Here is a 25,846-nt window from a genome sequence, read left to right as displayed (position 1 = left end):
AACAAAGCTCTCATTTACTTAATCTAGATTTTTTAATATTTGGCCTTGAGCCCTCAACATATATTCTATACCCTCAGTGTCTACTGGGCGGAAAATAAATTTCAAAGATTTATTGGTATTCTCTACAGGATTCATAAACTTGTCTTTCATCTCATTCCAGTGAGTCATCATTTCCTCTTTACTGTTCCTTTTGCATTTTTAACTACTAGTACTTTTGACATCTGAAGTGTGTCTCTCCTGCAGCTGAAGTTAGACATAAAAGGCTCAGGTCTTGCTGGGAGAAGGAAGTCATTGAAAGGTATTATGAGCTTCTCTTTTCAAATGCTATTAAATCTTCAATAACTACTGCAGTGTAAAACTGAAAGTGAAAACTTTGGCAAATATACAGTATATCACTGCATAGCCTACATTTGTTAAACATCTTTGAATAAGATTTAATCAAAGCTCACTCAGCTAAACTGTGAATAAAGGAAGAGGGTCAGATAAAAAACCTTCTATACTACTGCCAAACTAGTAGCACTCCAGGGTCTAGCAGATGCAGAACAAGATGACTGCTGGATCCTTTGGTGTTTGCTTCTTAACAGGTTTCATCTGTAATTCAATTTGGTAACGCTTGAAATAACAATACATTGTAAGCAATACTTCAGTCAGACCTGATGTGCTGCACAGCCTGACCTCACACTTGTTTTAGACCTTCAGTCTCCATTCACACCTGCTCGTTTTGTAAATGCATGCAAAAGCATTTTGGGGGCCATTCATTGTTATTGGCACCCCAAACATTGCAAGAAGATGCACATTTTGCCATGTGGAAAAGCACACAATAAACGTGGCAAAACATGCAGTAAAAAATATGCAAGGCTTAATGTGGCAAAAGGCCGCATGACCTACTTTGCTGCATTTGTCACCTGTAGGGCAGCCTATTGAAATGAATAGGCTGCCCTATACCCTAAGCCTAACAGATTACTGGGAACTGTAATGTCACTTTCCATTGTTGATCAGCCTTATGTTTAATTTAGAAACATTTTAACTGCTTCCCGACCAACCGCCGCAGTTATACTGCGGCAGGTTGGCTCCCCTGCGCAAACCGTCGTAGCTATACGTTGGCTCACAGGGTTGGGATAGCAGGAGGTGCTGGTGCTTGTGGCCGATGGTCGCAATGACATGTGATGCCATGAGCGATCGTGACCAGGAGAGACAGAACAGGGACGAGTGTGTGTAAACACACACTTCCCTGTTCTGTTCTGACAGGAGTGACAGATCGTGTGTTCCTATTAGCTAGGAAACACGATCCGTCACTTCCTCCAGTCAGTCCCTTCCCCCTTCAGTTAGAATCACCTCCCAGGGAACATAGTTAACCCCTGGAGCGCCCCCTAGTGTTAACCCCTTCACTGCCAGTGACATTTTTACAGTAGTCAATGCAATTTTATAGCATTGATCGCTGTATTAATGCCAATGGTCCTAAAAATGTGTCAAAATTGTCCGATGTGTCCGCCATAATGTCGCAGTCACAATAAAAATCGCAGATCGCCGCCATTACTAGTAAAAAAATAAAAATAAAAATGCTATAAATCTATCCCCTATTTTGTAGATGCTATAACTTTTGTGCAAACCAATCAATAAACGCTTATTGAGATTTTTTTTACCAAAAATATGTAGAAGAATACACATCGGCCTAAACTGAGGAAAAAAATTGTTTTTTTATATATTTTTGGGGGATATTTATTATAGCAAAAAGTAAAAAATAATGCGTTGTTTTTAAATTGTCACTCTTTTTTTCTTTATAGCACAAAAATAAAAAATACCACCAAAAGAAAGCTCTATTTGTGGGAAAAAAAGGACGTCAATTTTGTTTGGGTACAACGTCGCACAACCATGAAATTGTCAGTTAAAGCGACGCAGTGCCAAATCACAAAAAGTGCTCTGGTCAGGAAGGGGGTAAATTCTTCCGGGGCTGAAGTGGTTAACCTATAAAATAATTATAGAGCTTAATATCCACTGAAGCTTAATACCTTTCTGAGCATATAGAGCTGTCTTAATGGAGAACTCCATTAGGCCCAAGACCCTCATGCAAAATAGAGTTTCCAATGTCTCCTGGACTGCAAAGTCCAAACGTGGGAGCAGAGGGACCGGGGTCTTGTCCAGAGAAAGGGAAACATTGGACAGGGCTATACCTAGGATCTGACCAAGGTATTGCAAGCAATAAAGTGTTTCCAGGGCTGATTTCTGGAGATTTACTTTCCATTTGATCTCTGCAGGATGTGCATGTTGTGAATGACATTGGCTGACAGAGCTTGTATCCTTTGTTTCTTTACAAGGTTGTGCAAATATCACATAATGGGAATGCCTTGAGACTAAAGCAGACCAAGAACTGAGACTAGCACCTCGACGAGGTGAAGACATGAGGAGCAGTGAACAGGAAAAAAGGAAGGACTAAAAATTGGTATTAATGTCTTCCCACAGCAAAATGCAGATAGCATCAGGATGTGTAAGTACGAATCCTTGATGTAAACAGAGACCAGAAAATTTTCCGGTGGAGAGAAGCAATGACTGATTGGGTAGATTTATTACAGAATTTTTTAACTCATGGAGATCTGTTGAGATCCAGTATGGGGCAGATACCTCTATTTGCTTTGGTGGAACTGGTGATGCATGGTGGGACTGGGAGTATGAAAATATGTTAAAGAGCTAGTTTAGTTTGCAGGGGAGAAAGAAAGCAACTGTAGGTCAAATGCAGCAGCCAGTTAATTCTGAATGATCATAGAAAAGTCTCAAACTGACATTGTCAGCACAAGCCCAAAGGCTAACTACACAAGACTTTAAAAAGAGTGAGTTACTTTTTAAATTAAATTAACATTGTAAAGCCTGTATAAGATTTTATTTTATGGGTTCACAAATACTTTAAAGACAGGAATTAAAAATGTTTATCTAAAATAATAGGAACTTCTTATGATTTAAAGGGCAATTCTTCTTTTGTTAAAAAAAAAAAAAATAGCGTATAAAATTGCCACACAAACCATTTTGCAATTTAATGTTATTAGAAAATTATATTTCCACTTCATTCTGAAGCTGCTGTAGTTATCTAAAACTTAAAAATATGTAATGCAATAACCTAGAAGTATTCTGTACACTATTGGTGTACAGAAGAATCTCAGAAATATTATTTCCTGCTTTTGTGATTGGTTCACTGATTTTCTCAGATGAGAACTGGAATCCAAGCAAAATTTTAGGCGTTCTCCACAAATAGAATTTTGCTTTTGGTGAAAAACTTCCTATGGGTTAATTACTTCTAAAGGGATGCAGACACTGCAACTCTCTATTAGAGCATGGAAAATGTACCAGGTGGCTATAATAAATAACATCCTCCCATGCAGTAATCATTCTTGCAAGGACTTGGTGAAACAAACAGCTATTTCTACCAAACAGAAAAAAGGTAGGACTCTGCTACATTTGTTAAAATCCTTGCAATGTACAAGGGATTGTTTTTTTTTTCCCTCAACAAAAGTGGAGTTACGCTTTAACTGTTAACTACGTTTTATTTTTATTAATATAGGACATTTGTGGTACTTTTCAGTACATATTTGTGAATAATAGCAGGAAGTTTACTTTTATTTTGATTTCTAATTAAATCTTAATTTTTCCGATTATTGAAATCTAGTATTTATGCATCTCCTGTATACATTGCAAATTTACCAGACATCCTGTTGGTATAAACTACATTCATTGAATTAGGATTTTTGAAATGTACAATCAGATCATTTAGTTTTGTGATATTTGTAAACAAACCTATTGTGGAGCTGAAACACAACAATTTGCGTTTATGAAACAAGCTACACATCAGCGAAAATATTTTATTCTCTTATACTTTTACACAGCAATTAAATACTTCATCCTCTTATTCAAATTTAGTATATAACTGATTCATATATAATCTAATTAGATGGAACATTCAGTGACCTGTATAATTTCTTTGTATAAAAATCAAATCACTTTACATACAATCCAATTAACTTTCTCTTCATTCCTTTACTCTTGAAATATAACAGCTAAAGATACTTAAAGTTTATAGTGATAGCCACACTCAGTATTGCTTTAGTCAGCAGCATTGATTACTGCATCAAACTGAGAATTTATTTTTAGGTAAATTCATGTTTAGATGTTAAAAATATTATTTACAATTTTTTTTCTTTGGAAATACATAACCTCGTTACACTTTAACCTTTATTATTTACAAAGCACAAACATTTTCCATTATTCTGTACAGTCTGGGAAACAAATATACAATTGTTATTTACAGAAAAAAATACAACTGGTAGACAGGACCTTGTTCCTGAGAAAGCACAATATTTATCCAAGGAAGCAGAAGTAATATCGTTGTAGTGTGTATTGACTACAGTTATACTGTATAATTATGGAGGCAACAATGCTGGATGAAATAAAGAAATTAAGATGTTGGGAACTGCAGAATGTATTTAATATAAAATAAAAGGGAGATAATCAAGAAAGAATAAGGATTCATTCACTTTACATTAAATTTGGTTCCTGTTTGAGACCTCTTTACCTAGTGAAATGGAAGAATGCCACTTTCAAAATCCTCCCTATCTCTTGTTTTAGATGTACATACCTTAATTTGCACAAAGTTCTGCACAGTATCCATTGACATTATCTGATTTTTGACCCAATTTTGCTAATTTAGCTAGCAGTGGAAACAGGATGTGTAAGTCAGCATCTTGTGTATTCAAGCAAATACACTTGGTTTGGTCAAAGCCAGTGAAAATTGCTATAAGTTGGATGTACCTAGTCCATAATGGTCCATATTGGGTTTTATTTTTAGGATGATATTGGCACCAATTGTATCTCATGTATGCAGAAACAAACACTTCTGTAAAGTATGACTGTTTATTCTTATTGAAAACTGCACTGAGAGAAGAATGGGAACTGCCATTGTTGACATCCTTCAAAAAAAAAAAAAAGAAAAGTGGCCTGGTTGTCTCTGCCTTTATTACTTACAAATTCCTAGATGTGATGGCTGCAATTTGTTTTTTAAGCTTTCTGTTATTTTCACCTGATGACCCAGCCAGTAAGCCTATTTTTTTTCAATGGAAAAGCTTTCCTAAAAATGTTTCAGTTATCACAGTTGAGACAAACAATTTACCACTAGCAGTGGTACTTATAATTAGCTTTTATTTATTCATGTAAAACCTTTATCCCAAAACGAAGAAAAAAAAAATGTTTGCTGCAACTGCTTATAGAATTGCAGTATGAACTAGAGTTTGCCTTCAATTTGATAGTATATCGAAATCTGCTAGTACAACTAACATTCCCCTCTCCCCCAGATTAACAATGCTGCTGTTTGCTATGCCTTTGTGCTCCTTTATCCAAAGTGGGGACACGTTAATACAGGAGATGTGTTACTGGTTAGATCACCAGGAGAGGAAATGCCTAAAAAAAGAAAACAAATCTAGTAATTGGTAAGCTGCAATATATTACATTTTTGGTTTTCAGTTTAATACAGATTTAACCCAGACGAAACAAGCAGGCAGCTGTGTCAGAATTAATTTATCTGATATGCATATGTGCAACAGATCTGTGACTTAGAAAGTATTAAAACCAATAGATCAGTTAAACAGTATCTGTTAGTATCTAACACTTATGCCCTGTACACACGGTCAGATTTTCTGACGGAAAATGTGTGATAGGACCTTGTTGTCGGAAATTCCGACCATGTATGGGCTCCATCACACATTTTCCATCGGAATTTCCGACACACAAAGTTTGAGAGCTTGCTATAAAATTTTCCGACAACAAAATCCATTCTCGGAAATTCCGATCGTGTGTACACAAATCCGACGCACAAAGTGCCACGCATGCTCAGAATAAATTAAGAGATGAAAGCTATTGGCTACTGCCCCATTTATAGTCCCGACGTACGTGTTGTACATCACCGCGTTCAGAACGATTGGATTTTCTGACAACTTTTTTGTGACCGTGTGTATGCAAGACAAGTTTGAGCCAACATCCGTCGGAAAAAATCCATGGATTTTGTTGTCAGAATGTCCAATCAATGTCCGACCGTATGTACAGGGCATAATAATATACTGCATATAGTCTGTGTTCCTAAAAAAAAAAAAATAAACCCTAACAGCTGTGTAAATACTTCAGAAGAAGGTACAAAGATATATATGTGAATGCATACAATGCTAAAAACCTCAATATAAATTACTTAAAATGTGCACAACAAGCAATAAATAATAGTAAAAATCTGTGGTTTCCCTACTCCTTTAACCAACCTACTTAAAGCTGAACTCCAGCTTTCTGTCATTTTAAAGTAGTTTGTGTGGGCCAAGCTAATCCAAACAAGCTATTACCTTCACTAACAGATGCGCCCAGATCTGAGCGCATCTGAATACAATAGACCAGCAAGCAGATTTGTTAAGAAAAAGTTTACTTGTAAAAACCCTGCATTTTTCATGCTTGTGTACAGTACATGGGCCATAAATGTTTTGCTTTTCTGGATGTACAGTTTCTCACATTTCCAACAATTTCCAGCTGTCATTAGGATCTGTTTTACAAACCTTGTGGAAATCAAAAAAGTTTCTTGTTTCCTACCAACAAGGTCTATCTTTTGTTCTCTGTTAGATGTTTATGTAGAATCTATCTGCTAGTTGTTAATATTTACTTCCTTTTCCAAGAAAGCTATGATAAACACACAAGGTTGGCATGAAACTGAAAGGAAGAGCATGAAGGGAAAGCACAGCAGTTATCTGCAACTCTGTTATGCTCTGCTATTTTTTTTTCACAGGATATAACATTATGTATATATCCTACATTTTTAATATTTTCTTTGAATGTTACTAACATTAATAGAGGGGCTATCAATTAGGGATACTTGGGACCAGAAAAAAAGATCTGTCAAGAAAGATTAAATTATTATTATTATTTATCCAGAATAAATACAATGAGCTGTTTTCATTAAAATATACCCTTGAGCAAATGTAGGAAAGATCTTTAGTGAAAGTTATTATAAATACTTCACAGAAAGAGGTAATTCTATATATCCAATTCTTATCAAATCTATTATTTAGGACATATCACTCATTTATGACCTTGTAGCTGTCTACAGTATGTAGCCAGAAGGATTTAGCAGACAGATACAAATATACTGAGTAATTTATCTAAAGTTTTTGCTTGTTTGAAGCTAAAAAGCAGCAAGATCTTGGATGTACATGGCCACGGGGAATATCAAAATCCTCTTGTATGCCTCCACCCACAAATCTTGAAATGATAAGTAAACCCATTGTTTTTCAAATCGGGCTAAAGTACAGCCGTGGCCAAAAGTTTTGGGAATGACACAAACATTCATTTTCACAAAGTCTGCTGCTTCAGCGTTTTTAGATCTTTTTGTCAGATGTTACTATGGTATACTGAAGTATAATTACAAGCATTTCATAAGTGTCAAAAGCTTTTATTGACAATTACATTAAGCAAAGAGTCAATATTTGCAGTGTTGACCCTTCTTTTTCAAGACCTCTGCAATTCGCCCTGGCATGCTGTCAATCAACTTCTGGGCCACATCCTGACTGATGGCAGCCCATTCTTGCATAATCAATGCTTGGAGTTTGTCAGAATTTGTGGGGTTTTTATTCACCCACCTCTTGAGGATTGACAACAAGTTCTCAATGGGATTAAGGTCTGTGGAGTTTCATGGCCATGGACCCACAATTTTGATGTTTTGTTCCCCAAGCCACTTAGTTATCACTTTTGCCTTATGGCAAGGGGCTCCATCATGTTGGAATAGGCATTGTTCGTCACCACACTGTTCTTGGATGGTTGGAATAAATTGCTCTCAAAGGATGTTTTTGTACCATTCTTTATTCATGGCTGTGTTCTTAAGCAAAATTGTGTGTGAGCCCACTCCCTTGGCTGACAAGCAACCCCACACATGAATGGTCTTAATTTGCTTTATTGTTGGCATGACACAGGACTGATGGTAGTGCTCACCTTTTCTCCTCCAGACAAGGTTTTTTTCTGGATGCCCCAAACAATCGGAAAGGGGATTCATCAGAGAAAATGATTTTACCCCAGTCCTTAGCAGTCCAATCTCTGTACCTTTTGCAGAATATCAGTCTGTCCCTGATGTTTTTTTCTGGAGAGAAGTGGCTTATTTGCTGCCCTTCTTGACACCAGACCATCCTCCAAAAGTTTTCGCCTCACTGTGCATGCAGATACACTCACTCATGCCCGCTGCCATTCCTGAGCAAGCTCTGCACTGGTGGTGCCCCCATCCCACAGCTGAATAAACTGTAGGAAATAGTCCTGGCGCTTGTTTGACTTTCTTGGGCATCCTGAAGCCTTCTTCACAAATGCGGTGGAAATGTTTTTATGGGATTGAGTGCATTTTCAAGGCAAAGAGGGACTTTGAAATTATTTGCTATTCATCTGATCACGCTTCATAACATTCTGGAGTATATGCCAATTGCCATCATACAAACTGAGGCATCAGGCTTTGTGAAAATGTATATTTGTGTCATTCTCAAAACTTTTGGCCAGGGCTGTAGTGATATGTAGGGATGAGCTTTGGGGTCAGGCTGAATATGAATTCAACTCAACCTTTCATGTTTGCAGTTTGCTGAAATGGTGAACAAACTGGTCTTACTTAGCCAGTTCACCTGCCCATACCCCTCCACTCACAAATCTTGACATTATAGATAAACTCCTTGTTTTCTGAATCTGGCTAAAGTGGTGATATGTAGGGATGAGCTCCAAGTTTGGGTTAAACATGAATTTAACAGAAACCCATCCTATTTGCAGTTCAACCTACCTGAACTCTTTACTCATGTTTGTTAACAATCATCAGCTGATAGACTGTCATTTTGCTGTGGTAGAACTTGCACTGAAAATAACAGATTCCTACCAGCTTCAGTTTGTGAACAAACTGGCCAGAAAGGATCCTGGCAACATCATTGAACAAATATGGTCATGACCATAACTGATTAATGATATTACTCAGCATTCCATGTCAGTTTGTTTACATACAGCAGCTGGTTGGGATCTGTCATTTGTGAGGGGAGTAGCAGTATGGATCATTGCTGGACAACATGTTTAAAGTTGAATTTACATGATGGGACACTGTTTATTTTTTTCTAGTAATGGACTTCTATTATTTTGGGGGACATGATGTGGGGATGACACCCTCTTCCCCATCAACTTGGGGACAAGCTCTGCTGCCCCCCACACGGGCATGTGGCTTGCTATGGATGGAGAATAGGTGCATGCTCATTGCTCTCCATCTTTTCTTACCCACCCAAGTTGCATGCCTGGAAAAGGGTATTTTTTGAATTTTTAGGGGGGTCCATAACAATATTTTTTCTTAAAGGGACAGTGCACATTGTTTACAAAAAGTGTAATGTCTCTTTAATGAAAAAGAAAAACTTTGCGGGTCCCTAGGAAGATTTAAAACACACAAATACTCAGGCATGCAGCCAGGATGGCTAAGAAAGGAGGGAAGCAGCTGGATTGTACCTTCTCTTCCTTAAGCATACCATGCCACATGTCTTCATCAGTGGGAAGTTACCATGTGATGGCAAAAAATTGTCTCATCCCCACATTTCATGCCCCAAAATGATGTGGGGCTCTGCATGGGGGGGGTCTAATCAGAGTCTTGAAGCACCCTTTGGATTAAATGACAAATAGATAGCAGCGCAGGATCCTCATTTGTAAAATGATAACCATTTATTTAACAAGAAAAATAGTACACTTACATAATAAAGTCTTGATAGTCAGCATGGAAACTGGATAGGAGCACTGCAGGGCTGTCAGCATGTATCAGCAGTACAAAGGCTTGTGGAGTAAAAAGCTGTCAGTGTGGAATTGCATTGGTGTGTATCTCTCTCTGCCTGCTCACAGAGCCTGGGTTGGGCAGCTGTTAAAAGTCCCGCCAATGTTCAGCGTTCTGCACTGGGATGCCTGCCTTGTGGTGGATAGTGGGGGGTTGTAATACGTTTCAAAGGAACCTTCCTCCTTTTTACATCCTCCACTACTCCTGCAGCAAATGAGGGATCCTGGCCAGCTTGTGTAGGTCAAAAAACTGAATGGGGATTCTATTAGTTTGTTAGGTCATCCAGGAGCCCTAGCCATTTTGCTAACAAACAGAAACAAACCAGCCAGGGGCCAGTCTCTTACAGGCTGTACCACTACTATTGTGCTAATACTAGAACTTCAGATGTGTGCTGGTAAGCCGCAGTAGTGTTAATGCTACAACCAGCTGGTTTCTTTCTGTTTGCAAATACAATGGGCTAGGGATCCTGGTTGATCTAATTTATTTAATATGGTCCTAACCATATTTGGTCAATGATGTCACTTAGCATTCCTTGGCCTTGACACACAGCAGCCATCCAAAACCTATAATTTGTAAAAGGAAAAGCATTGGCCATAGTCAGCAGACCATCATGATTACATAGATTTACAGTGCCTTAAAAACTATTCATAGAAATGAAATTTTCCACATTTTGTCATGTTACAATCAAAAAGGTAAATGTATTTTATTGGGATTTTATGTGATAGACCAACACAAAGTGGCACATAATTGTGAAGTGAAAATGATAAATGGTTTTCAATTTTTTTTACTAATAAAAATGTGAAAAGTGTGGCATGCATTTGTATTCAGCTCCCCCGAATCAATACTTTGTAGAACCACCTTTTGCTGCAATTACAGCTGCAAGTCTTTTGGGTATGTCTATACCAGCTTTGCACATCTAGAGAGGATTTAGGTCTGGACTTTGACTGGGCCATTCTAACACATGACTATGCTTTGATCTAAGCCATTCCATTGTAGCTCTGGTTGTATGTTTAGGGTCATTGTCCTGCTGGAAGGTGGACCTCCGCCCCAGTCTCAAGTCTTTTGTAGACCCTAATAGGTTTTCTTCTAAGATTGTCCTGTATTTGGCTCCATCCATCTTTCCATCATCTCTGACCAGCTTCCCTGTCCCTGCTGAAGAAAAGAATCCCCACGACATGAAGCTGCCACCACCATGTTTCACATTGGGGATGGTGTGTTCAGGGTGATGTGCAGTGTTCGTTTTATGCCACACGTAGCGTTTTGCTTTTAGGCCAAAAAGTTCAATTTTCGTTTCATCTGTGGATCTCTGCAGCTCCTCCAGAGTTACCATGGGCCTCTTGGCTGCTTCTCTGATTAATGCTCCCCTTGCCCAGTTTAGATGGACGGCCATGTCTTGGTAGGTTTGCAGTTGTGCCATACTCTTTCCATTTTCGGATGATGGATTGAACAGTACTATGTGAGATGTTCAAAGCTTGGGATGTTTTTGTATAACCTAACCCTGCTTTAAATTTCTCCACAACTTTATCTCTGACCTGTTTGGTGTGTTCCTTGGCCTTCATGATGCTGTTTGTTTAATAAGGTTCTCTAACAAACCTCTGAGGGCTTCACAGAACAGCTGCATTTATACTGATTAAATTACACACAGGTGGACTCTATTTGCTAATTATGTGACTTCTGAAGGCAATTGGTTCCACTAGATTTTAGTTAGGGGTATCAGAGTAAAGGGGGCTGAATACAAATGCACGCCACACTTTTCAGATATTTTTTTTTTTTAAATTTGAAACCCATTTATCATTTTCCGTTTCACTTCACAATTATGTGCCACTTTGTGTTGGTCTATCACATAAAATCCCAATAAAATACATTTTTGTTTTTGGTTGTAACATGTGGAAAATTTCAAGGGGTGTGAATACTTTTTAAAGGTACTGTACATCACTGGACAACGTGATTGATATAGAACATCGGGGACATTTTTTATTTTTATTTTTTTTTCTAATTAGCTTTTCATGGTGTGGGTATTTTTGTTTTCTATTTACATTTTTTGTGAATGAGGAACAAGGGGTGCTATGTACCCCATACTCAATACGTCTAGGGGAGCAGATTTCTGGGGGCCCCCTTGTTCTAAAAGGAAGATCCCGAATTCCATTAACCTCCCTGCAGAACCACACATCCCTTTTGGGGGACAAAATATAGGGATGAGGTCCTTTTCCACATTAACATGAGGACAAGGTGCCTTGCAAAGGGGGAGACTTTGCTGTCCCACTTTGCAAAGTATTCGACCCAATTTTTAGGGGGACCCCACATTTCTTTTCAGAAGGACAGTACACATTGTTTACAACAATGTGTACTGCCAGTTAAGTAATGAGCCAAAAAAGCATGTAGTCTTCTTAAAGATTTATAAAGACCCTTATCCAGGCATGAAGACACATTGGTCAGGAAAGGGAGGCAGTAACAAGGGCCTCATCCCCACATCCTGTACTCCAAAAAGGATGTAGAGAGGACTTATCAAAATTAAGAAGCCCCTTATTGAATAAGGGGAACACCCTTATTCACTTTTCCTCCCCAGGTAAAGTATGGAGTACATAATACTTCTTGTCACTTATTGACAATAAAATGTAAATAGTAAATAAAAGCACCCACACTGTGAAAATGCCCTTTATTCAAAGGAAATAAAAAGTCTCCCCATGTACTGTAAATCCAAAGTCAATCATATTGAGCAATCCAGAAATGAAGATCCACATCATTCATAATGACCCACTGCCAAAAGAGGTTGATACACTGCTCAGCCGCTACTTCCATTGCAACTGATGGATCCCTGACTGGCTTTTGTATGTAAACAAAGGGGCTGGGAATGTTGGGTGATATCATTGACCAAATATTGTCATGACCAAATGGTCAATAGCATCACACATGATACCTGGTCCATTTGATTACATATGTCATTCAGTGGTGTTATTGCTCGCTTCTTAACCACTTTACTGTGGATGGACGACACAGCTAGGCACAATCATGTACATGTACATTGCCGGTTGATGGGCATGCAACACGTGCTCCTGCGACCGAGGTGTCCATCGAACACAGTGGATTGTGGCTCCAGGTACCTGGCTGCTGGGATATCACATGATCGCTATGTGATCACATGATCACAACATAAACACAACTGTTATGAATAGGTTTCATTTATAACAGCTGTGCTTAGTATTGGGATGTTGTGATTGACCCACAGCTATCACATGGTACCTGGGCCAATTACATCACCCTGTACTATGTGGTAGTTGTGGACTAATCACATCACATAATAGTATTTACAGCTGTTATGAATATAACCCATTCATGGCAGTTCAAAACTTTGCTGTTCCAGTGATTATTAATGTAACAGCAATCAAAGTGTAAAAAAAAAATCCCTGATCACCTACAGAGTAGTACAGTGTTACTGTAGTGACACTGAACTACTCTGATAAAGGTATGTAAAAATATAGTAAAAAAATAAATAAAATAAAAACATGTTTAAAAAAATGTTACAAAATTAAATAAAAAAGGATTTACGGTAATCTTTTTTTTAACTTCCTGTATGCCTGATCACCACAAAACCAGTCATATAATGATGCTTTACTGCACTAGTGACAGTATGAAAAAAAATATGTTCGAAAAATGTATTTAATTTCTTAATATTCCAAAAAATTGTGACAAAAAACTACAACTTCAAAAAACTCGCTATGCTTCTTACTAAATACCTTAGATGGTCTATTTTCCAAAATAGGTAATTTGGGGAGTATTTGTATGGTTCTGGCATTTTAAGGTCCTCAATAAATTAGATAGGCCATCGGTACAACAGGACTGATCAATTTTCAAATATACAGTATCTCACAAAAGTGAATACACCCCTTACATTTTTGTAAATATTTTATTATAGCTTTTCATGTGATAACACTGAAGAAATTACACTTTGCTACAACGTAAAGTAGTGAGTATACAGCTTGTATAACAGTGTAAATTTGCTGTCCCCTCAAAATAACTCAACACACAGCCATTAATGTCTAAACCGCTGGCAACAAAATTTGAGGGGTGTACTCACTTTTGTGAGATACTGTATATACCCAAGTTTGTAGATGCTATAACTTTCACACAAACTAATTAATATACACTTATTGGGATTTTATTTTTAACAAAGACATGTAGCAGAATACATTTTGGCCTACATTTATGAAGAATTTTGAATTTATTGGATATGTTTTATAACAAAAAGTATATTGTTTTTCTTTTCTTTTTTTTTTTTTTTTTAACGTTAGTCCTTTTTTGTTTATATAGCAAAAAATAAAAAAAACCCAGTGGTGACCAAATACCACCAAAAGTGAGCTCCATTATTTGAAAAAATTATATAAATTTAATTTACATACAGTGTTACATGACCGCACAATTGCCAGTTAAAGTAGCACACTGCTAAATAGCAAAAATGGTCTGTCATGAAGGAGGTAAAACCTTCTGGATGTCAAGTGGTTAATGACACATGTCCTGCTGATGTTTGTAAACAATGCCACTTGCAGGTTTAGGACATTCCCAAAGCATGTCAAATGAACTAATTAAAAAATGTTTGCAGTGCACAGTTGCCATTTTTAACAAAAGTTTACAAATTCATCTTGAACAAGGCCAGTGAAAATAATCATATTTGTCTCCTATAGACCTCTTCAAGTTTGCCATTATGTTTGGGGAAAGTTTACATTTTTTGGATTTGATAAACCTCCTGTGAACCAAAGCATGATAGTTATAATACTTTGTGTTTAAAGCCAAACTTAAACTTTCTGTCACTTTAAAATAGCTTGCTTGGACCAACCCACTGTCATCACTATAGAAAACTGTTTGTAGCATAAGCCATATAGAAATACAGTGCTGTGTTCTGGCAGTGAGACTATTCATCTTGCTCCCAGAACAAAATCGAGTTGGGCTAAGCACTGCTCAGCCATTCACATAAAGCTTTGTATTTTATGAACGAGTACAAAGCTTCTTCTGATGGCTGAGCTCAAGATTATTACATAATCCTCCTACCTCTCCACCTCAGCCAACTATAGGAAGCCTTGTATTTATTCGGAAAAAATAAAGCTTTATGTTAGTGGCTGAGCAGCAAATCAGCCCAACTTGATTTTGTTTCTGAGAGCGAGGGAAGTCCTTGTCTTGCTGCCACTACAGAGTGCTGTATGTTGTATGTACCTGATTCTACATACAGTTTATGCAGCACAACAATTGGTAAAGGAAACAGATTCTTAGCATTAGCTTGGCCCAGATAAACAATTTTTAACTACTTAAGGCCAGGCCTCTTTTTGACACTTGTAGTTTACAAGTTAAAATATTTTTATTTTTTTGCTAGAAAATTACTTAGAACCCCCAGACATTATATAGATATACTTTTTTTTAGACACCCTAGAGAATAAAATGGTGGTCATTGCAATAATTGTTGTCACACATCGGTCTTACAAGCGTATTTTTTTTGGAAAAAAGTACACTTTTTTGAGTTAAAAAATAAAACAGTAAAGTTAGCCCAATTTCTTTCTATATCGTGAAAGATAATGTTACGCCGAGTAAATTGATACCCAACATGTCACGCTTCAAAATTGTGTCCGCTCATGGAATGGCGACAAACTTTGGCACTTAAAAATCTCCATTGGCGACGTTTAAAAATTTGTACAAGTTACCAGTTTTGCGTTGCAGAGGAGATCTAGAGAATTATTTCTCTTGCTCTAACTATTGCAGCGATGCCTCACATGTGTGGTTTAAACACCATTTACATATGCGGGAGTGACTTACGTATGCTTTCACTTCTGCGCGCGAGCTTGTCAGAACAAAGCACTTTCAAATTTAATTTTTTTCTTATTTATTTTACATTTTATTTTTTATTTTTACACTGTTCTTTTTAAAAAAAATATGGGGCACTTATTCCTATTGTAAGCATCCCTTGTAATAAAAAAAAAAGCATGACAGGACCTCTTAAATGTCAGAATTGGGGTAAAAAAATTAATATCTCAAATTTACACAAAAATACAATAATCCCCACACTGCCTCACTTGGCATACAGGCAGTGAGGGGAGCGGACGCTATCATCTCCACTGCTACTGATGGCTCCGGTAAGCAGCTGGGACGACTGGATCGCAGCGGTAGGGGGGGTCCCTCTCCCGCCACAGTTACAAAATGATCTTGCGGCAATTCTGCCAGAGAGACCACTTTCATCTTAAAGAGAAACGCACGCTATTCCTGAAATTACCGCAGTTATGGCAGCTAGCTGCTGCCATAACAACGGTATTTAGTGTCAAAATACTGACGTATGGGTACAGTAATTTGCGTGACAGAAAGCTGGAGTTAGGCTGTAAAGAAGCCATAGACATACAGTATATAACATTCATTCAGTTATGTGTACTTTAGAACATCATTTAAATATTTATACACAGTGATATGGGTTGATATTAGCCTCCTATAATTCTTACCATGGTTTGGACTTAAAGCGGGGTTCAACCCAAATTTTGAACAATATCTGTATGTATTCTCTTCCTTGCCTAGATGCTGACATGCCGTTTAAAAAAATTTAAATCGCTGTAATTACCTTTTATTTTTCTATTGTTCTTTGCACTTCCTGGTTCTCCTCCCATGGGAGTAGGCGTGTTTCTAGCCTCTCCCAGACTCCTGGGAGCTAGTCTCAGGCTTCCCAGGATGCCACTGAGCATGTGCGGGAATGAGCGGTGAATGCTGGGAGCACAGCATTCCCCACATCCAGGAAATAAATGCTTGTGGGCTTCAAATGCCCACAATGAAGATGGAAACCGCCTGCAGTGAATAATATAAGTTATTCTTTCCGACGAAATCTGACACAGGCGGACATATTACACACAATATGTGAGTATGTAATGCTGAGAAGAAAAGTTTGTGAATGAACTAAAAAAAAAAAAAAACGATAGATAGGTGGACCCCCACTTTAAACTAGAAATCTGAGAGCTGGCACTCTAAGCATATTAAGACTTTATGTTTATAGGAGGGTAGAGCAGGAGGATGACCTCATCAGTGTGCCTCAGGCTGGGGTGGGTCCTGGACCAGCTTAACTGCAGTGTAGTCTTCTGGAGAGGTCCATAATTTGCCTGTGGCTGTTTTGCTGAGTGAACAGAATTAAAATAAGGCTGAGTGAACAGAATTAAAAATACTTTGAAAGTTAAAACAGCTCAACTATAAGTAATGTAATTCTGTCTTTAGCTATTTTTGTTTTGAAGTTCAGTAAAAAAAAGAACAAAATGTCACAGGGGAGAAATTGTTACTGTTGCAGACCATGAACCATTATTTCCAGATAGCCAGGTGGATCACACCTTTTTACAGTTAAAGCGGAGTTCCACACAAAAATGGAACTTCCGCTTTTCGGAACCCTCCCCCCTTCCGGTGTCACATTTGGCACCTTTCAGGGGGGAGGGGGGTGCAGATACCTGTCTAAGACAGGTATTTGCACCCACTTCCGGCATAGACTCCCATGGGAGTCTATGCCTCTTCCCGTCCCGACCGCGCTGTCTGCTGGGAACACACAGCTCCCAGGAGAGAGCGGGGACCACTAGGGACGCGCAGCGCGACTCGCGCATGCGCAGTAGGGAACCGGGAAGTGAAGCCGCAACGCTTCACTTCCTGATTCCCTCACCTAGGATGGCGGCGGCAGCTGTCAAGAACCAAGCGGGTTCTCGGCGTCCCCAGCCGACATCGCTGGACCCTGGGACAGGTAAGTGGCCATGTATTAAAAGTCAGCAGCTGCAGTATTTGTAGCTGCTGGCTTTTAATATTTTTTTTTTTGGTGGTGTGGGTGAACCCCCGCTTTAAGCAATACAAAAAGGTGTCCTCTCTCTACTCCATCTATCTGAGGTTATCAGTCTGCTCTCCCCTTCCTATCAGCATGCTCCTTGACAACACAGTTACAATTCAACACAGTCCTGCCCTTGTCTATCCCAATCTGCTGAGTGCTTGTGTACAATGAAATTGCAAAAGGCTAATACCAAATCAAATTCAGGTACTACACTAGTTTAATAATAAAAATAAAAATAATAATAATAATAATAATAATTTATAAATACAGAGATGGATTGATGTGCGCCTTTTATACCTTCCTGGCGCAAAACATTAATTATAAATATTTAATAAAATCTGCCTATTATTATTATTATTATTATTATTATTTAAGTCCTTAAAAAATAAATATTCCTTTTATGTAGCGCTACAAAACTATGTGTTCAAATAAATAAACTAAAAAAAGAACAATGCTAAAATGCATTCTTTGATGAAAGAAGCCAATATGGTCAACCAGTTCTCCTGTTCATTTACATAATCTACATCGATTCAGCCAAGACAGACTCTATGATCAGTTTACATACAGATACTGGATCATCCTATAAAATATCAGCTAAACAATGCTCACTTTGTCAAGTATTTGCATGGCTTTAATGTCAGAAATGAAGAAATATGCAAAGTAGGAAAATAAATGCAAGCATAAAAATTAATAAGGCTATAAATAGTACAAGAAATCATCTGCTTCCTTATAAACTTCCATGGGATAAGCTTTTTTAGTACATTTCCTAGGAGATTGTTTTGGGGGTTACTACGGTTTGCCTTATAAAATGCCTTCCTCTATTTGTTACTTTAACATGTATTCTTTCCATAAAAATAATCAAGATCCTTCTCCTTTTTGGCACTTTCACATTGCAACCTTAGAAAATAAGTGCTATATTCATGTAGCCATTTTATTTGTTTTATTTTTCATATTTGTACACTAACATTAAAACACAGAAAATAATAAAAATATGTCCTTAATTTCCTGGGTTATTGTAGTGAACACAGACCTTTGCTTTTCCAGCTGCCATATGCAAGTGGTATCTTCCAGGCTGAACAATACGTAATTGTCATAAATCCATAAGATGCTTTTTTTCTGCATAAAAAAGTAGCAATTCAAGTCTCCTGATCCACCATTCTTTAAATATCTGTTCACAGTTTGCGTATTCTCAGTAGGTGAGTGCCTTCCTATTTGGACAGGTTAAGTTGAATATTTCATTTTACAAACACTCGCTGTGGCACCAGAAGTTGATACAGATGAAGAGGCAGCTCCCTGGCTATCAACAAATAGAGGGTCCAAGCAAGCGACTTTAGCAGCGAAGAATGAATGAATGCAGTGAAGGACTGCAAAAAGATTGGAGAATTCCAGCTCCTGTAGAGATAAATTGCCAGCACAGAGAATATTAGTTTAATAAATTTCTTTAATTATTTTTACAGTATGTTTAAAAATTGGTTGTCTCTATTCAGTCTATGTTACTAGTGCAAACATAACATTTAAGCACCACTGGTACCCTGTACCAGGGATTCTGTTTTCTGATTAGGTTTATGGGTAAATGCAGCATAATGCATAATAATAGCATGCCAATAAGGGGATGATCTGTGACTGCACACCAATTTTGCAACAAAACTGGAAGTTCTGTGTAATGAGCATTTCAAATCCCAAGTTACAGGGAATTCCTCTAAGGTTACTCTTCAACTGTTGCAAGGCTTGCTTGAAACTAAATGCTTGCATAGATCTTGCCATAGCCTGTAAATTTAGCACTCCAATAGTTATAATCAATGAATTGTCTCATCAACTAAATGTTATTATTATTCAATTATTACTTAATGTTTATGTAAAGCCAAAAAAAAAACCTTTTTTAATACACTAAGGAATAGTTAAAACTGCTGTCTGCTTTCCCAGGAGACATAACAGGAAATAAGAAGAAATCCCATTTAAAGAGGGGAAACTCCCTCCTAAAAGGATGTCACCAGAAAAGGTACTGTACACCTATTGGAAGATTTCTCCCCAACCTTTTGGTGGCAACTTTAAAATTGGTATTTTTTATCACTTTTTAGTCCCAGAAACAATGATCATCAGGTCACTTTAAACCAGAATTCCAGGTTCCCTGGCACTTTAAATAATTTGTTTAGTCCAGCTTGGACCTAACAAAGCATTTGCATGCCAGAAAAGACTGGCTGCTGCTTATGCTGTAATATACTGTAGTAGCTGGTGCTACATAGAATAGGGGCCATTGTGTTTTGGTAGCAGTATGAGACACTTCCTTTCTGCTGCAAAATATACAGAACGTATGTCTTAGCACACCTCCACTATTTAGTAGGAGCTTTGTATTTTATTTAGTGAATGGTTGGCTGAGGTGGAGATTGTGACATCAACTGCCCGCCTGCCCACAGCTAATCAGTTTCACTTTTCAGCTAGCGAAAGATCTCCTTTTTCCTCAGCCACTTTGCACCTATAATTGAAAAAGGAAGTACTCAGTACTGAACACTTCCATGTTCAGTCATAGATTTTGTTATGGCTGGAAGGGATCAGTGACTTGTCAGCCACTAATCACAGCAAGGAATTAAGCAGCAGTGTCTATGGGACCCTTCTACTATAATGCCGTGTACACACGACTGGAATTTTTGTCGGACTGAACCTCGAAGGACTTTTTGACGGAGTTCCGATGGAGTTCCAATGAAACGGACTTGCCTACACGCGATCACACCAAAGTCCTATTGTTTTGAACGTGATGACGTACGACCGGACTAGAATAAGGAAGTTCATAGCCAATAGCTGCCCTTGCGTCCTTTTTTGTCCGTCGGACTAGCATACAGACGAATGGATTTTTCGATCGGACTCGAGTCCGTCGGAAAGATTTGAAACATGTTCTATTTCTAAAGTCCGACAGATTTTTCGACAGAAAAGGTCCGATGAAGCCCACACACAATTGAATTGTCCGACGGATTTGTTCCGTCTGACCAGTTCGGGAGAAAAGTCCAGTCGTGTGTACACGGCATAAGTATATGGTTTCTGGAGTGGCTATGAGCTTATGACAGAAGGGAAAGCAGCCGTCATAAAGGTTACTGAGCTGGCCAGATGGAAGCAGTTCTATTCTATCATAACTCTTGCGCTGGTGGCAGTGAAGTGGTTAAAGTAATTTGATAGTTCAATGTTAGTTTTATGTGATAGACTGGCATAACCTAATCAAAATAAAATTACAATAACCTAAAGAAGCCAAGATATACTGTATATATACACAGATAATGACTACCATCCTATTAATATATTGTATATACTAAATATACACTAATTATGAGTCTATATCTACCTATTCCGCCTAATGTTCACCTGTTTAGTAATTTGTAAAAATGAATTGTTGTTTTATTTTAATTATTACATTATTACAATTTCCAGCTTATTAGAGCTTACCTAGCGTAATACAATCCAACAATTTTACTCTACAGGAACAAAAGCTGGTTTACATTTACCTTTGCTTCAATTTGTTTCGTATCCTGATTCTGGAATAGAAACTTGATTTTACTTTTCCCATCATCTGAAGAGCCTTTCAGTTGAGAAAATTTATACCTCCATAGTATAGCCTTAGAAATAAAACATCAAAAATGGTGCAGTCAGCTCAGCAATCAGAAAAGAGGTGTACAGTAAAGTTGTAGGGCAGTTTCACGAGTGAGAAATAAATCTCAACACCTACAGCTGTATTTTACAAATAAATAATAATAAACTGTATTTTATTTTACAAATAAATAATAATCCACAATTGTTTTAGTTTATTAGAATGTAGAAAAAATCTTCAACTAGCGACTTTCGCTAACACCAACAATTAAAATATCACCTTTTACATTGGTTAGCTTTTTTACAGTTTTAACATTGAAAGTCTTCCCTTAAAACAGACATCAGGAGGCACCCAATATTACCTTTATTTTCTAGAAAATCTTTCTCTTTGTAAACAAACTCTTTTTGCTCCGGCGCAGTTATACTCTAAACTATATGTACCCTATATATAAGCCCTGAGCTGCTGTAATCACTCAGTGTCACTCTAATATCAATATAGATCTATATACCGGTATGTGAAAAACTGTGTTGCATCATTCCTTCTCCAATAATGCTTATACACATACACCCATAATTAATAATTAAATTCAATATTCCACTAGTATAATAAAAAGCATATATCATAAAAAAATCGTTAATAAAAATAGATGGTTGGGCTGTAGACAGGAAGTAACAGAGACAGAGCTCCCAATCCCTAACTGAGAGACAAAAATAAAGAAAGAGATGATACTCTCTCTGGATAGGTGGGATTTTTTCAGGGAGATGGTGTATCTGTAGTGGTAAGCCAGTACCGCACAAGTTAGTAAAAATAAATTTTATTACAAAATGTTAAAAATGTATATGCATAACAGACATACAAAAACATCAAAATTGACCATAGAGTAGTTAGTTCAAAAATCATTCGTGATTAGTCAGCCAACATGTTTCGCGAGAAGTTTCTCTTCATCAGGGCATAAGCGACATCACTGATTTATTCTAAGCTACTGATAAAGGTCTACAAGACAGAGCAGCCAACACCATTGCCAGACGTCACCTAGTACACCAATTGAAGCATAATATCCGTGGGTGCCAGATCCAGAGGATAACGCCAACAAGGGAACTGGACCGCACGTATAGCAAGGCAAGAATCTATAGAGGGGGTGTCATGCTGTTGAACTCCAATCAAGGAAAGCCAGTGCCTGACAATGGCGATGGGTAGTCAGACATCTGTCTTGTAAACTAGCGTTCGTAATGGGGAATTAACATTCGTCAAGTGGCAAATTATGAAATCTCCAAATGCAGCGCACAATTCTCTTCTTCTTTAATGGGATAATAATAAAGCTGCTTTGCTGGTGATACTGATGGAGTTATTGAAAACAAATTTTCAAAGGCTTTTTTTTCTAGTGATATCAAGAATAATATTATTATGTTTTTTTTATTTGTGCAAGTTACCACAACACCATTATCCCCTAGTTTATAAGGTCAAAGATACAACTATGTTACTGTCCCTTGTCAATTTTACATTGTATTTTTTAAAATGTAGCTACCTACTCCCAAACTGTCATTTGAAGGAAAACACATAGCCAAGTATTATTCTCCACATTTTTTTTATTGTGCATTAGTTAGAAAAAAAAAAATAGACATGCTATCTGCCAATAGAACTTAACCAAAAAGTGCATTCTATGCATCCAAAAATATAGAAAATATAACAAATCAAATCATTTTGCAACCAAAAAAATAATGTCAAAGCAATAACTCCAAGGCCAATAATAAATAACACGTTATCTCCTCCGATTCCGCAACATGTCTGGTTGACAAACGGCCATTCAGAAATGAACTGAAAAGCATGAAATGAAAAGCGCGAAAAGAAAAGCACAAATCAACACTCACCAAACCTCTACTAACGCAAAATTAGCAGAAGGAGCCCAAAGGGTGGCACTAAAGAGCTGAAAAACCATGTAGTACATCTAGTACGTCACTACGTTCGTAATTGTTGGCCAACATTTGTGTGACCATGTGTATGCAAGACAAGTTTGCGCCAATGCCGTTCGGACAAAATTCCAGTTTTGTTGGCGGAAAGTCCGATCGTGTGTACGAGGCATAAGACTTATTTAAAATGGACATCCTCAGATTGTTTGAAATTAAAGGACATTCTGAATGGGAATGCCCTTTGCTCACTATTAGAACTACAAGGCAGGAATGGCTCTTCACCTTGGGATGTCTGGTGATTTAGGCAACTCCAGCATTTTGTGGATTCCTTGCCAAAACCCCTCCTTTCAATTTGTGGGCTCTATCCATTGGAGAGACTTATAGACCGGAGGGGGGGGGGGGGGGGCATGGTAATTAGACACAGCATTTCTAATATATACAGTACAAAATGCTGATATCATCCCAGGACCCTGAGTTCTCAAGTCTTCTCAGGGGTTGGGAACATGAATTGAATCAACCCATCCCCAGAAGCCTTAAAACGTAAAGTTATAGATTATTATGTACACTCCACCTAAATTGTTATGGGGATAAAAGAAATGAATTATAAACTGCTAACTAAGTGGTATTATGTTCTATTAAAATTACATAAGATATCCCAGGAGTGTCATCTGCATGCTGGAGGGAGTGTGGGGGCGAGGGAACACATGCCCATATATGGTGGCACTGCCTAATGATCCAGTTATATTGTAAAAAAGTATTAAACTTAATTAGGAAGATCAGTGACTCTGAAATTGGGCATGACCCTTGGCAATGTTGGTTTCATGCTACAAGTGAGTCAAGGAAAAACATTTGAATGTCTATTACCCCATTCTTGTTGAACGCAGTGAAAACATTGATCCCAAAATATTGGAAATCAAAGAAAATTTCAGCGATATTGGAATGGTTTAGAGAGGTAGATAGTACCAGATTAATGTAAGAATTAATACACTTACAAAATGATTCCTATTTAAAATTCTATGGAACTTGGAGAAGTTGGCTTGAGTTCAAACAGTCTTTGGTCTATATAAGATATATGGGCAATGAGAATGCATTAGAGGAGGGGAGATAGGGAGATGTGGAGGAAACCCTATAACAGAGATATGCAATTAGCGGACCTCCAGCTGTTGCAAAACTACAAGTCCCATCATACCTCTGCCTCTGGGTGTCATGCTTGTGGCTGTCAGAGTCTTGCTATGCCTCATGGGACTTGTAGTTCTGCAACAGCTGGAAGTCTGCTAATTGCATATCCCTGCCCTATAATGTGTAAAAAATATAGTGGCTGGGTGATTGGATGAGTCCTGCCTGACACCTGTCTCCTGCTGCCCCCTGCCCCCCTTTTCATTTCTTATTTCCCCAATACCATCCATTTTATGATGCAGGGTTTATTGATGGAAGATTTTTTATTGTTTTTGTATTCACAGTAATATGGATTAGTGAATATGTTGTTGCCCTATGAGTTTATGTGAAATCTCCATTAATAGCTACAGTATAAAATATTATAATTAAGTGTTCTTGCATAGAAATACCACTTACTGTTATCTCACATATATATTATTCTTATTATAGCCAAATTTACCACCCTAACTCCTCCCACGGCTTTTACACTACATAGACAGTAATATACCGAAACGTGCGGATTGTTCCCGATTGGTGTGCTATTACTTTGTGGAACGTTTCTCTGAATGGTTCACAAAATATCGTCGTTTTTGCGGCAAAATTGGCCCCATAGGAATGAATGGCGAAATGTTCAAAACTACAGTGGGAGGTGACAAAAGCTGACCACCCCATGATCAGCCAAAACATTATGACCACTCCATGATCAGCCAAATAATTTATGACCACCCCATGATCAGCCAAAACATTATGACCACAACATGATCAGCCAAAATATTATTACCACCCCATGATCAGCCAAAACATTATGACCACAACATGATCAGCCAAAATATTATTACCACCCCATGATCAGCCAAAACATGAAAAAAAAATAATAATAATAAAAAAAAATAATTTTTTTTCAAAAAACAGGAGAAAGATCGGAAAGAGTATTTGTATTTAGAAGAGAATTGCCTCCACTTCTCACATGTCTCTTGCCTCCTTTCTTGGGTAAGAAATATGATATATATGGTTGTAAGGATAAGCTCCTAGGGGATACACCTTTTATTATATGTTTGTAATTATATTTATATAGTGGTGTCTACGAAACCCATATGGTTTTCTACTGTTTTTTCTTTTGCTTATTCTATGAATGTTGCTTGTGTTTTCGATTGTGTTGTATTGTTGTTATTACTCTTTAAATGAATGTAAAGAACTTAAACACAATATAGAGTGATTATTAATCACTTTCCGACCAGCCGCTGCAGTTATACTGCGGGAGGTCAGCTCTCCTGCGTGAACCCACCGTAGGTGTACGACAGTCCGTGCATGTGAAACTGTGGGCACGCGCGCCTGCTGCACACCGCAGGCCCCACAGACTCAATGTCCACCGGCGACCCATGATTGTGGTATACAGAGACAGAACGGGGATCTGCCTATGTAAATAAGGCGGATCTCCGTTCTGTCAGATGACATTTCAGAGATCTGCTGTTCCCAGTGATCAGGAATAGCGATCTCTGTCATGTCAACACAGTTAACCCTTTGATCGCCACCTAGTGTTAACCCCTTCCCTGCCA

At 37.9% G+C, this 25,846-nt stretch overlaps 1 protein-coding gene across 2 annotated transcripts in view; it reads right to left on the bottom strand.

Moving 5' to 3' along the window:
• Window positions 1-3,857: 3,857 nt before the first annotated feature.
• Window positions 3,858-25,846, bottom strand: part of SNTG1 (syntrophin gamma 1) — a 1,290,858-nt gene continuing 1,268,869 nt past the window's right edge. For both annotated transcript variants that reach the window (XM_073631576.1, XM_073631575.1), the window contains 2 exons: window positions 21,146-21,256; window positions 3,858-19,046 (listed from right to left, as the gene is read on the bottom strand). In XM_073631576.1, the coding sequence (XP_073487677.1) occupies window positions 18,876-19,046; window positions 21,146-21,256 (282 nt within the window). In that variant the 3' untranslated portion in view covers window positions 3,858-18,875. The remainder of the gene's footprint in view (window positions 19,047-21,145; window positions 21,257-25,846) is intronic.

Source organism: Aquarana catesbeiana, linkage group LG05 (genome assembly GCF_042186555.1).
Source record: "Aquarana catesbeiana isolate 2022-GZ linkage group LG05, ASM4218655v1, whole genome shotgun sequence".
Lineage (NCBI taxonomy): Eukaryota > Metazoa > Chordata > Amphibia > Anura > Ranidae > Aquarana > Aquarana catesbeiana.
This window is presented reverse-complemented; position numbering and strand designations above follow the sequence as displayed.